This window comes from Brachyhypopomus gauderio, chromosome 11, assembly GCF_052324685.1.
Source record: "Brachyhypopomus gauderio isolate BG-103 chromosome 11, BGAUD_0.2, whole genome shotgun sequence".
NCBI classification, from domain to species: domain Eukaryota; kingdom Metazoa; phylum Chordata; class Actinopteri; order Gymnotiformes; family Hypopomidae; genus Brachyhypopomus; species Brachyhypopomus gauderio.
Genome location: NC_135221.1, coordinates 5,186,960 through 5,200,392, shown reverse-complemented (window position 1 = coordinate 5,200,392; position 13,433 = coordinate 5,186,960). Strand labels below are relative to the sequence as shown.

Sequence of the window (13,433 nt, the reverse complement as noted above, 5' to 3'; positions counted from 1 at the left end):
AATGTATTAATACACTTTAACGTTGGAGTGGTTAGGCACTCAGGAGTTTCTGCCTATGTTGAAGTGTCGTATCTCATAACTGACAGCAGGTTCTCCCGTGCAGCGTGTTGATTAGACAGCAGGGGGGTCGCTGTGGTTTAACTGTACGTTTGAATCATCTGACTGAAACAGAGACAGTCGCCCGCAAGGAAACAGACAATTTGATAAATAAGAAAAAAAAGTGTAACCGTAATGCTAGCTGGTTTATTAACAGCCTGAAATATGTGCACACGGACGTAGTTTTGGGGGGGGACGGGGGGGACATGTCCCCCCCACTTTTTCAAAAGCCGGTTTTGGTCCCCCCCAGTTTTTACAGTTAAAACCAAATATTTAAGTAGTGACAAAGTCATGTCCCCCCCACTTTTTAACGGTAAAAAAACCAATATCCAAATAGCGACAAATCTAGCACTAGGATCATGCAGCACCCCCCCCCCCCCCCGCTTAACAGTTCGCCACCCCAGGTTGTGTCCCCCCCACTTGTGAAATCAAAACTACGTCCATGTATGTGCAAGAAAGTGGCCGTTTTATGTGAGACTTTCAGACCTGCTTTTAGCCGGTTGTGGTGCACGTCCGAGAGTATATTTGAATTCACAAACGTACTTTTCGCAAATAATAGACTATTTAAATAGACAGTCAAATCACACGAACTTTAAAAACGTGCCCTCTGCAGTTGGTAGGCTATGTCATTTTTTAGGCCTCCCTTTAGTGCAGGTCATGTACCTACCACTAGATGGGGCTACTGGGCCAGTGGTGAGGAACCACCAGTTGTATTGTACCACCATGCTGGAGCATCAACATTCAGAACCTCAACGGTAGGTATAATCTAGTTTAGACTAGGATTTAAAAAAAAAGAACTGCAGAGCCACAGATCAAGAGTCAAGAAAACAGGTAGAAACAACACACAACAGGAGACACGCATGTGGTATAGCATATCTTTATAGAAAAAATAAGCTCATATTTGAAGAAACTTTTTTTTTTGCTTGATTTTTCTAGTTTTGACCTTTTTTGTTGGTTTGTTTTCATTTATTAATCCCTACATTTACGTGGTAAATATCAACTTGGCAAAAGCCATGCTTGTCCAGTCTCTCGGTCTCCGTGCCACAGTTCTTAAGTTCTTCCATCAACAGGAGAGTTTGTAAAGGAAAAAGGAGGGGAAAGGAGTCCGCTGTTGCTCTTTCTCGTCAGAAAAGGCAATCGGGGAGAAACCAAATCAAGACACGCTGATGGTACGACAGGCAAACATCACACACAAGCTCCATAAAAACATGGAGCAGCCCGATGGTGCAGAGAAGCGCTGCGTTTGTGTGCCGGCTGGTCCTCTCCAAGCAAAACGGATGAACGGTCCTTGCTTGCGAGCTCCTCGTCCACAGCTTTGACCACCATGCGATAAGAAGTGGTGGCCACGCTACAAACCAGGGCCCAGTCCAACACACCCAAGCGCTCCAACGCCACCCGGTCCAGTGACACCACCAGCCCACGTTCGTTACCGATAGAAGCTGAAGGCACCGCGCTAATGAAGCTGGCTGTGGCCGCGTGATGTGGTTCATCAGAAACCACAGTCCGAGACCAAATGACACAGTCTCTTCTCCAAAAGGTTTTTCAATCGGCATTTAGGAAGTATGCCCCCCCCCCCAAACATTTTAGCACACACTGAAAAATCGTTTGTTTTGGTGCCCTACTGATATGCACTTACTAGTTCTTCCAAGAATCCCACAACGCATTACAAATGACAGCTATGAGATTCAGCACCATCTGTCCCCCCCACCCCACCAAAAAAAATGAACAACACTGTCACTGGCTATGTTTAGAAAGGCAATCAAATGATTAATTACCCTCTCTTACACATCTTCTCAACATTGCAACACTTCAGTTCGAATCCATATTATTGTCCAAATTCCTAAGTCCAATCAGATTTGGAAAGAAAAAAAAAAGAAAATACAAATCCAATTTGAGTACTATAAAAAAGTCTGAACATAGCCATAGTGATATAGTAATGCAATGTGTTGGAAAATAAATAAATCAGAAAACAAATCAATGATGGTGCCCATGTTTCTTTGCCTACTGTACCTTACATGAGCAGTAGAAAACCGCAACGCTTCAATACTTTCATGGCTTTACCTAGCCAAATAATCAAGTTTGGCTTTTTTCCACAACCAAAACATTTAAAGTAACTATGGCATCAGTGTGGTACCAGTGAATCTAGGCCTCACCAGGTCATTTGTTCCGAAAACAGCTGCTCAGAGGCAATGCAGGTCACTTATGGGGTTTTGTGCAAAAAGTCCAGTGCAAGGAAACAAATTGTGCAGGTCAATTACAGGAAGCATCACGGCAGGCTGACCTCTGACCTTTATCGCATTTTTAAGTATCACAGATGGCAAAATATCATTGAACCGTTTTGCAGATCAGTTTAAAATAAAACAAAATCCTTCATTTGACCTAAACCAATATGTTTCAATATTAAACAAGCTTATTCTAAACCCCCATAGTCGGTGGAGTGCACATCGTAAGGTTACTATTTTGCAGTAAAAATTCCTAAAATGCAACAGAATCATTTGAAAGTTCTGCCAGACTCTTCTGAATCCCAGATTTGTGTTTACCATCTTCGTTATTCACATTAATGCTGGATGAGTTAGCAGAACATCTGGATATGTAAAAGGAGTCACAACCAGCACATCCTTTTACGATGGTTTTCAAGATCAGTCAGATGCTGCTGCGAGTATTTGGTGCCTAAACGTGATTATCTTAAAAGTGCTATTAAAACGAATTCATAGCCATGTAATCTTTGCCAGCTTGTCTGTTGTATCTTGTTCTGAACATAAATCGAAATGAAACATTCAGAAACCTTGTCAAACATTCCATCATCATCCGTCTGTTCACGTAGCTTCGGTAAACACAGACTCTGATTTGGGAGAGTTCAGTCACTTGTTTTGTCTCAGTCTCACCACTCAATACTACACAGCTCACACTGACGTCTATTCTCCCAGTCAACACAGATTCAACAGACAAAAATAACAACAAAACACTAAACACAATGATAAAAACTATTCACAATAACAGTAATAGAATAAAAGTAATTGCACATCTGGAACAAGGATATTCAAACAAAGAAAAGTAAAAAATGAAAAACACACTGGACACACATACGTGTGTGCTCACACACACACACACACACACACACACACACACACACACACACACACACACACACACACACACACACACACACACACACACACACACACACACACACACACACACACACAATAATAAAGGAGTAATGGAACAACATGCAGACAAAAAGTAAGATTTAGTTTTTTCCAACTCCAAGCGTCACCTTGAAGGTTTTTGTTTTTTTGTGTTGTTTTTCTTTTTTCTTTTCTTCACAGCAGTACCTTGGGTCATGCTTCAGTGATCTTTCAAAATGAGAACATACAGGAGCCGTGAACAACAACAGGACGTACTGCTCCCCACCAGCCTGTTCCGCTCCACCCATCTCTGGCCCGCTCCACCCGCCGGCCCGGTCTCCCTCCGCACTGCGCCCCGCGGGCGTCTAGGCGATCATGTGCTGCGTGATGGCGCGGAGGGCGTAGAGAAGCTCCGCCTGCAGCCGTGCCTCCATCACCAGCAGGTTCACGTGGACCTGCGGCCGAGACCCAGCGTGACACAGAGGCAAGCGTGCGATTCACATTAAAACCGTAAATAAAACAGATTACAGCCGTAAATTCGACTTTTAACGTCTTAACCTCAATACCCATACATTCTACCTTTAAAACAGGAGAAGTACTTTAAAGGAGTACATTAGTGTGAACAGCACACGTTTTTTCCGTCTTTTTTTTTGTATTGGCAGGTGATCTGTAATGGAGGGGGGGGGGGGGGTGTTCCTGATGATGCTACCTTCTCCGAAGCTTTGAGGGGGGCCCAGGGCAGGGGGCGCAGAGAGTTCTTGGTTGAGTCAGGGTAGCAGGCCACAGCCTTGATGTACAACTTCAGTCCACGCTCCAGCAGATGGTTCACTTCCCCATAATCGTAGTCATCGTACCTGCGGGAGTTGCACGGACGCGTAAGGAAAGGGCGGCGACCTGAACGAGAGCGGCGGGGACCAGGGGGCCCGGAGCTCGGCAGGGCGCTCCGAGAGCCGTTAAAATGAAAAACATTCAATACAAGCTCCTCACACTTGTGAGGACCACGGCCCTGAAGCAGAGGGTGGGGGCTGCCTGTACCTAATTCCATAGATGCAGTGGATGTAGTTCCAGATGGCTCTCTTGAGGTCGGGGTCTTGGGGCGAAGGCAAGGAGGCCACACTGCGGAAACGATCGTCCAGCAGGTGGCCGATGTCGGAGTAGAGCCGGTTCACCAGGGAGAAACCGTGGTCCTCCCAGGAGTAGTCCTGCACAAAACCCATAATGCATCACTTCAGCATCGGCGACCCTACAGGTACCTGATGGACTTCGAGCCCGTTGTACTATAGACCAGGGGTGCCCACAAGTTTTCAGCTTGCGAGCTGGGGGCGCGTGTCAAACCCTAGATGTCAGATTGGCTACCATGTATGTCAATCAAAATACAACCGTCAGTGTGCAGATGGACGATACCGTGTCATTCATCCACTACTTTTTAATGTCATGCGATCTACTCACACGTCCTTCACGATCGACGTAATGGGCACCCCTGCTATAGACTGTGTGATAGAGAGTGTACCAAAGGAAACAGACAGTGAAGAGACGGTCTGGAGTCGCCCGTCTGCGGGGCGGATGCAGGTGGCTGTTCCACCACCACGTCCAGGTGTCCTCACCTGCACTCGGAATACTTGCAAATGGTCCTCTTCCTGTCCGGTAAATTCCTGGTAGCCAAACTCAGGGTCCATTACAAAGCGGGACGGGTCTGTGGAACACACAATCTCCTCCTCCTCCTCTTCCGCGTCTGATCCCAGAGAGGATGAGAGGTCAGAGACAAATAATTCAGGAACAATACTCATCAATAAACAAGCAAACAAACAAAACCACAGCCCAACAAACAAGCACTCCTCTTCAGCGTGAATGTCACCACTGAGCTTCAACGCCACACAGGTCGTGCCACACTGAACCAAAGGTCGACAGGAAGCCGTAACGCACCTATATGCAGCGGTGTGTGGGACTGGAGGTTCAGGTCTGCTTTCCTCTCGTTCTCTTCCTGCGACTTATACATTCCTTCCCGAAGGCAGGCCAACTCGCAGCTGGAGTCAAAGGACTGCACAGAAACAGCTGCGTTACACACATCACCTTACACCACTCTACAACAGCCTCACGGACGACAGCGGGTCTCCCATCTACCTCAAGCAGATTTTGCCGTCTAGAGATGTACATTTATTATTTAAAGGTGTTGAGCAACAGCTGTGAGCGTCCCTGAACAAACGCACGGACACGTACCCTCCTGCGAGGCGTTCTCTCCGTTGGTGGGACCGCAGTGTTGCCGTTGGCAGCGTCGCAGACGCAGTAGCCCGGGGGGGTCCCGCGAGGCGGCCGGGGGACGGGGGAGGAGTCCACCTCAGCGGCCGAGCCGAAGACGAAGCTGCAGAGGGCGTGGCAGTGGGCCAGCAGAACCACGGCCTGGACCAGCTCGGCCAGGGACCAGCACTGCTCACCGGGCTTCAGCAGGGCCTGTGGGAGCATCACAACGTCAGGGGGCTGGAGAGCTCCGCCCTCTACCCCCTCCAGTTTCCATCTCATCTGAACACTGCAGAAGTATAAAACCACACCACCGTTCCGGGGGAAAACCCCAGAAGCGAGTGGCGGGCGCACGCTCTGCCCTACCTGGATGTGGGAGTGCGCGGTGAGCCAGGGTTGGTGCGCCAGCACCTTGTTGATGTGGTCGAGCTGGCGCAGACGAGCGGGGGCCGCCTCCAGACCCTGCAGCCACTGCGGGTCGCCCCCCACCCGCAGGAACTGGGCCGAGTGCAGAGACACCAGGTAGCTGCAGCGGTGCCGGGCTGCAGCCTGAAACACACACACACACACACACACACACACACACACACACACACACACACACACACACACACACACACACACACACACACACACACACACACACACACACACACACACATTCTTCCTGCATGAGCCAGCACGAGATTTCGACTACCTGCGTCCTCTGCTACAGCTTCTCTCCGAGACACTGTGGTTTGTAGGTCGTGTTATAACACCTTCTCCTCGTCACCTCCCAGTAGGTAAACAGTTGAACCAATTGTTCATTTGTGCATGAAAGATGTACATAATGGTGGATGTGTGAACAGGGGTGTGAGCCAGACTCCAGCGTACCATGATGGCGATGTAGTGACGGTAGTGGTGGGGCAGGGGGCCGTCCATGTACAGGATGTAGTGCTGTGTCCGCAGGAAGCTCTCCAAATACTGCGGGTGGGAGGCCATTTGCTGCGATACTGTATCTAAACGCCCCCTGCTGGCCAGAGCCTTCATGCACAAGTCTTTCTCCGAGTTCACCTTCATCACCTACGCAGAGGAGAGAACACGAGTGTGAGCCCGGCACAAATAACGCAGCCAAACACAGAAAAGGAAGGAAAACGCATGTGGCTGAAGACTGGCTTAAAAAAAAAAAAAAGCTCCCGCATAAAGTACCAGTAAAATAAGAGACAAACAATGCTGCCTGCGATATGAATACAAGTGCTTTTATACCACTGAAGAAAACGGATCAGCCACAAAACTGAATTAAGAAGAAAAAAAAAAAAAAAAAAACACCACAGTTCAGGCTTCCATTTTGACTGTAGCCCGTTTGAGTGCGTTTGGGCCGGACTGCGGCACGCTGACTCCAAATGCAGCGTTATAAAATGGTAACGGGCCACGACTCTGCCGTGGGTAATGCAGCTCCAGTCGGTCTCTAAGGAGTCCTGTTGGACTCCTGAAAAAGAACGAGAGAAAGAAAATAGAAGCAGAGTCACCAGAAGCATCTTTCATATAATTCCAGAGCCAGGAAAAAAAAAAAGAAGACAGACAGAGAGAGAGGGAGGAGGGAGGGAAAGAAAACCCAACCAACCAAAAGTCCTCCGTGCTGGATCCTGGAGACATGCAGTGAGTGAGTGAGGGGTAGACATGCACCCTGCATGTCTGGTTTTTAAGTCTTAAAAGACAACAGCCAGACAGACGTCTGCCTGTCCGGTGCTCAGCACAGACACGGGGAGCGTACAGACAGAATGTGCCGTCTGCTTAAATCCATCCTTACGTGCAGGATATCTGCTTTCTGCAATTAGTTCCTTAAACCTTGAGCAAGACAAAAGGGAAGACGAATACTGCGTTGACATTACAGCAGCGCAGAGGAAATGGAAGATTTGCTCATGCCATCCTGTTGTCGTGCGAGCGGCCGGCTCGCGCCTCCTGACAACAACCTACGGTCCGCTCTGCGTTTGTCCGAGGGGCATCACAGAATCCACCCCCTGAACTTCCCCAATCTGTCCACGTGCACACCGGGGCCCACGTACTTGACCCTCGGGCGGACAAGGGGAGACGATTAGAGGAGGAACACGTCCAAAGCAGAAGTCTGGCCAGTCCCCTACTGCCGTGTGTCCGATTCAACTCATCAGTTAACGATGATGACGACTGGCGATTAAATCACAGCGTGCTGCACCCTGAACCCTGCAGGAGTGGAGGAGTGGAGCTCTGGGCTAAGCCATTTCAAGGATGTAAGACATGTTAATGGATGAAAGCTACACAAATCCAGTTGTTATTCTTATTGGGAGTTATTATTGAAACTAAAATGAGTCTGGCCTATTTTCCCTGGTATGTGAAACAGGAGACGGGGGCCTCTCGCAGCCAAAATGTTTCGCTGGCAGTGAAGCAACAGTGCTGGCAGCAGTCATTCCTTCGAGTAAACCACCGCTCCACTGGCCTGGACGGCAGGCTGACATGGTGGGAAGGAGGTCGGTTACACACAGGGGGGGTCAGGATCGGCTTCTGACCGAGCTTGAATGGGGCCGCGTATTCTTGCAACACAACTTCTATGAAACCGACCATCATAGATGTCTAAATGTTTCTCTTACTCATTGGACAGAGGCTGAAATAAAAAAATAAGAAACTAAACCTGCATTAGGTCACATAGGTTAGATGGGGAAAGGGGAAAAAAAAAAGATCTTTACATTCCCTTTACAAAACGGAGGAGGTATATAAATAAACAAACTAAAAAATAAACACAAGCAGATAAATTAAATAAATAGTACAGAGGCCAGGCCTAAACCTCATTAAGCAGAACAAATTCCAAACTCCCAAGCATGAAGCCACACTAGCAGAGAGGCAGGACAACGTGGGTGTCCACATGTCCAGTCCAACGCTGATGTCTCCCTGTCCTGCCCGGCGGAGGCCGAGTTGCCCGTGTCACATCAGAATTGGGCGGTTATAAATATCTGAGGCGGACAGCTGGGATAGCAGTTGCGGAGAGCAGAGCTGAAAGGCCTCTCTTCGGCAAGAGGTGCCGGGCAACAAAGTGCCAACATTCCCACCGTCCCTGGACGAGTCAGCTGATGGTGCCCTCCACCAGAACACCACTACATTCAAGCGCTCCGTATACGAGAGATTATATTCAATCTCTCGGAATACGAGAGATTATATTCAAGCCAGCGGAACACGCGAGCGTCTTCGCAGTAGCGTTTCCACCGCTTCTCTCTTTATGCCAACCACGAGGGCAAAGTAGGTCACGGGGGTCTGACCGTGGCAACACCGTGAGGGGCTGTTACATTGCAGTGAGCTTAACACTAGCATAAAGCAGGTTACCTAGAATGACTGAACATCTTGAATAACAACCTGCACTTGGAACAGCTAGCGATTTTTTTTATGAGCTCAATATTCTGCAGGGCAAAATTCAGTTATCAGTTAATCCAATTTATGAATGATTTTGTTCTATAATTAAACATTCATCTCAACATGGCTCTTATGTAGCTATAAACTTAAGAATTTATAGCTACGTCGTTTAAACTTTGGTTTAAACTTGGATTAAAATTCCAAATAAAAATATATTACAAGACTGTAGCTACAATACGGGACAAAAAAAACTGTCAAAATGTAAAGTTCCCTGAGATATAGTCTAGACACAAAATTAAGCACCACTCATTTAATCCATCTCCAGGTTAAAGTGTTAAAACCAGTACAGAATCCATGACTTCTAGAAAAGTTGTAATTTTAATGGAACTTAAAACAGTTTAATTCGCAGACAGATACTTTAAACCTCTGGTTTGTTTCTGCTAAATCCGAGTAATATATGCAAAGAAAATGAACATCACTGCCAGAGGGAACACCTGTGGGGGGCAACCAACATATGAAGGGGACACAAACGTCATCATGATGTCAAAGATAATGTTCCAATTAAAGTGTAGGCTAACTACCAAGTTAATGAGGGAAGGAGATGCTACCCTCACACTCTAGCAAACAGCCCAGGACCCCACTCTACACAAGGACTCTCCAGGGGCACATTCACTGCTAAATAGATCACATGTCACAGGGCTCAATACCAAATGCCCACAGCTCCACTGCAGTGACCCAGAAAAACAGGCTACTGTAAATAAAGACAGTCAACTTGCCATCATGGTTCAATAGAGTGGAACTTACAGCCAAGTGTCAGCGACAGGACTAACACAAGCATCCAAGAAGGACCTTAAGAAGGGAGTTTCCAGCAGGGAAAAGTGCCATGTTCTACGAGTGGGTGATTGATGGAAAAGATTCTTAAAACACAAAATGGCAGCCAAGGAGAAAATCTTAGCCAAAATTACTACTGCAGAACGTCCCCAATTATCCAAAGAGACGGCGTCAAACGCGGCTATTTGCCGTCAATAGGATCCTCGGCATGGCCATCAGTAACATGCACAGACATGCCCTTGCCCACACTACACATGAAACAGGAAGCCAGTCAACACGTCCTCCAGGCAAGTCCCCACGCCACTTCAACTGAATGTTTAGGATGGCACTTTCATGATGAGATTGAAGCAACACTCAATAACTTTTTTAACTGGGATTTTATAGTTTCCCCTTTATTGCCCCTACTACCAATTTGCTTAGCTATGGCTTGTACATTCAAATACAGAATAACTCAAAACTAGCACAGCTGGTCTGTGGTGTCTGCTTACATCCACCTTGTCATAGGCAAACCAACCAGCATTTAGATTTGAATATATTTGAATGGCCTTTGGCAGGCAGATTTAAATGCGTTTGGTTTAATGCAACACAAGTTCTCTCTCTGCTCAGGTTACGTTTGAAGACGACCGTTTACAAGAAGCCTCCTAAATAGAACAAAAATATTAGGAATGTCAAATCTGCTCTTTCTGAACGATGTGGGGAAGGAAAGGATAGAACAAAGATGAGAAGACAAGAGCAGATAAGCACAGACGCCGTTAAGACAATAACAGTTCGCCCATGCGCTGCACCTTTATACAAGATCTTAACAAGGAAGTAAGTGAGAAGGCTCCAGTGTAGGAACCATGTAAGAGCTGGTGGAGATATTCAATCTACATTCTTGGAGCGCCTGGAGGGATCTCTCCCTGTCATGCGCAAGTGTCCCTGCTGCTGTTTCTCTCACACACACACACACACACACACACACACACACACTTCCTTCTTGCCACAGTAGAAACACTCTTCTGGCTCCGCAACCTGAAGCCAGAGAGGGGAACAAAACAGCCAGCTGCAGCTTGACACACACACACACACACACACACACAGAAAGACAGGCAGACAGACCCACACACTGAGTCTTCTGCGGAGACAGACACCAGCAGTTTTATGCCCATGTATTCTATGTGGTTTGATAATGCAGTTTGATTGACAAGAAACAATGAACCACACAAATATCCTTCACAAAAGTCTGGGTGAGCCCAGTTATTCGTAATTCACACACGTGCAGGAGCTCAGTGTGATGTGCCATCTCCATTAGGTTATTCATACCATTTACAGTGAAGTATCATATCATTTCTTCCTTTACGCAAATTGCTTATTAGCCTTGTTCTAGGGATTACTTAAAATGTCCAGAGTTGTTCTGCAACAAGAGATAAACCACTCTGTATCAAGTCTGAAATACATGTTGAGTCATCCAGTGTTTTCAGTGTCTGTAGTGCCACTGCTACCCATATTTGAATTAGGCAAACACAGATTTTCTTAAGACAAAAGCCTACAGTGCTTATTAAAAGAAAAAAAGTATTTCTTCACTTATAAAAAGAGAATCAATGACCTTCCTCAACGTTCACCCGGCTCCCAATTAATGTTCATTGTATGATTATGTAATTAAGCCCGTATTTACCACAGATATGCATTACACAGGATAAACAGAGCACGAGAAAAGGACACCAAACTGGGGAAAACAACAGATAGATTAATACAGGACACACGCATCCATTGTTCTTAAAAACGCTAAAGAAGTTTGTGCCCGCAACGACCCCTTACGGCCGGCAAAGGAACAGCAGGCAACAGAGGAGAAAAACAACTTTGATTGGCAGTGTATCAGCATCACGGCGCACAAACGCTAACAAAAAGAGGTTCACAATACAGATAACTAAACGGCAAAGCGTTCAAATATACAGTCTACACATATGGAAAAGCATCGATTCTCGTTTGGTACTGTGCATATAACCAGGTTTATTGGTCCTGACAGCAACCCTTTTTGTCCAGGTTACCACCTCCATATAAATTGCCAAAAATGAGCTTGGTGGCTGTATGGGCAGTCGAGGCTCATTCAAACAACACAGACCCAAACTCTGCGTGTATTTACATGATTTATTGACGGAAATGTAATTATCAACGAACAACAAGGCAGTAAACCAGAAGACTGAATGAAAATCCAAGTCCAAATGAAAATCTCGTTGCATTGTGAATAAAACTGCGCGTTATAATTGCAGGTACGATCCAACCTGAGGTGAAAATGAACCAGTCTCACTATTCACAGCTTGGATTACACTTACACACCAACACAAACGTCAAATACTTTATTCTATGTGGAGTTTATGAATAAAAAAATAGCATGCAACCCCCCTCCCCCTTTGTGCACAATAGTTACACGGACATAAACGGAATATAAAGTACCCGCTGCTCGGTTTCTATAAACATGTTAGAAACCCCCCAGATGGATCTTAGAGACTTTAATAAACAGCGATATTTCACATTTAACTCACTAGTTGGGCAGCGAGACCACTAGTTAGTTAGTTATGGCCATCTCAATGGGCTAACGTTAGCCGGTTAGCTACATTAATCCCTTCAGACTGTGGGCAGAAAACAGCGAGTGTTGTTAATCAGACTCCCACAGCGGACCGGTCGGGTGGTGGAGGACCCGCGACCCGGGGGACCCACGACCCGGTGTCGGTGTGTGTGTCGGGACCGTGTAGGGAAAGTTTGACCCATTACACCCGGAGGACTGAGTTCGTGTTAGCTGCAGCTCGGCTAGCTAAGACGCCCCCTCAGCCCCGCTGGCTGGCCGCCGTTAGCCTCCGACGGGTCTGTCGTGGTTATTTACCCCCCTAACACGGATCACAGGTTCGTTAAACAGCCCGTATTATCAGATAAACACGACGTGCTCGGATACACCGCCGTAAAATAGGGTTTACGCAAACGGCGGCTGGGTTAGGTAGCTAGGCAACACTGTGGGATATCTACATTAACTGGATAATTTCAGATATTTGGCTTTAAAAGGTAAACAGCGAATGAATTAATGGACAAAAGGCACGTAACCACTGGATTATCACGATAAGTGTTGAAAGCTGACGAGCTTGCGGACTTAAATGCAGCTGGATGGCGTCAGCTGCCAGCGTAGCGAACGTAACTCACGTAGCTAACGTAGCTAGCGTAGCTAGTGTAGCTAACGTAACTAGCGTAGGTAACGTAGCTAGCGTACACATAGGGCTTCCTGCACCGCCGCCGAGGAGACCACGGTCCGTTAGAAAAGAGACAGATAACTAGGTTAAGGGACGAGCACAGCGCCGCGTACGCGTTACAGTATCGCGAACCGACCTGGTTCTGGACGCGCTGGCACTGAGTTCCGAGGCGATAGTCCATATTCTTCGCACAGATGATCATTTTCCTCCCCGTAAGTGCATGAATACGGCTCCGCTGTCTTTCTCGATCTCGGCCAACTCTCTAACAAAAGCCGAGCCGCTGTGAAATCTAACAAGTCCGGACGCTAGCTGTGGTGTTACTGGTTGAAAGCGGTAGATTGACACGGGCCGCCGAGAGTTTTGGCCAATCGGAGCGCCCGAGAGGCGGGTTCAACGGCGAGGGTGTGCTTAAAGGAATTGTCCAATCAGCGACAGCTTAGAGGATTTTAGGTTACAGCTGTGTGTTCTATGGCTAAGCCAATCATGTGGTGGAAAAGTACCTGTCTGTTAACCGCTTCAACCTCTGATGATGTAATGCTAGTTACATATCTCACGAAATTATATGAGA

The 13,433-nt window shown here is 47.0% G+C and overlaps 1 protein-coding gene across 2 annotated transcripts; it reads right to left on the bottom strand.

Moving 5' to 3' along the window:
- Window positions 1-957: 957 nt before the first annotated feature.
- sesn4 (sestrin 4) lies at window positions 958-13,159 on the bottom strand. 2 transcript variants are annotated; one of them, XM_077021252.1, is made up of 9 exons: window positions 13,002-13,159; window positions 6,333-6,521; window positions 5,826-6,008; window positions 5,442-5,672; window positions 5,148-5,262; window positions 4,829-4,956; window positions 4,260-4,426; window positions 3,934-4,078; window positions 958-3,679 (listed from the first exon to the last, which is right to left on the bottom strand). In XM_077021252.1, exons 1-9 carry the CDS (start codon window positions 13,065-13,067, stop codon window positions 3,590-3,592), a joined length of 1,314 nt encoding a protein of 437 aa, XP_076877367.1. In that variant the 5' UTR covers window positions 13,068-13,159; the 3' UTR covers window positions 958-3,589. The 2 variants fall into 2 exon arrangements, with proteins under 2 accessions (XP_076877367.1, XP_076877368.1); XM_077021253.1 differs by lacking the exon at window positions 13,002-13,159 and adding an exon at window positions 9,621-9,839.
- Between the last annotated feature and the right edge of the window lie 274 nt (window positions 13,160-13,433).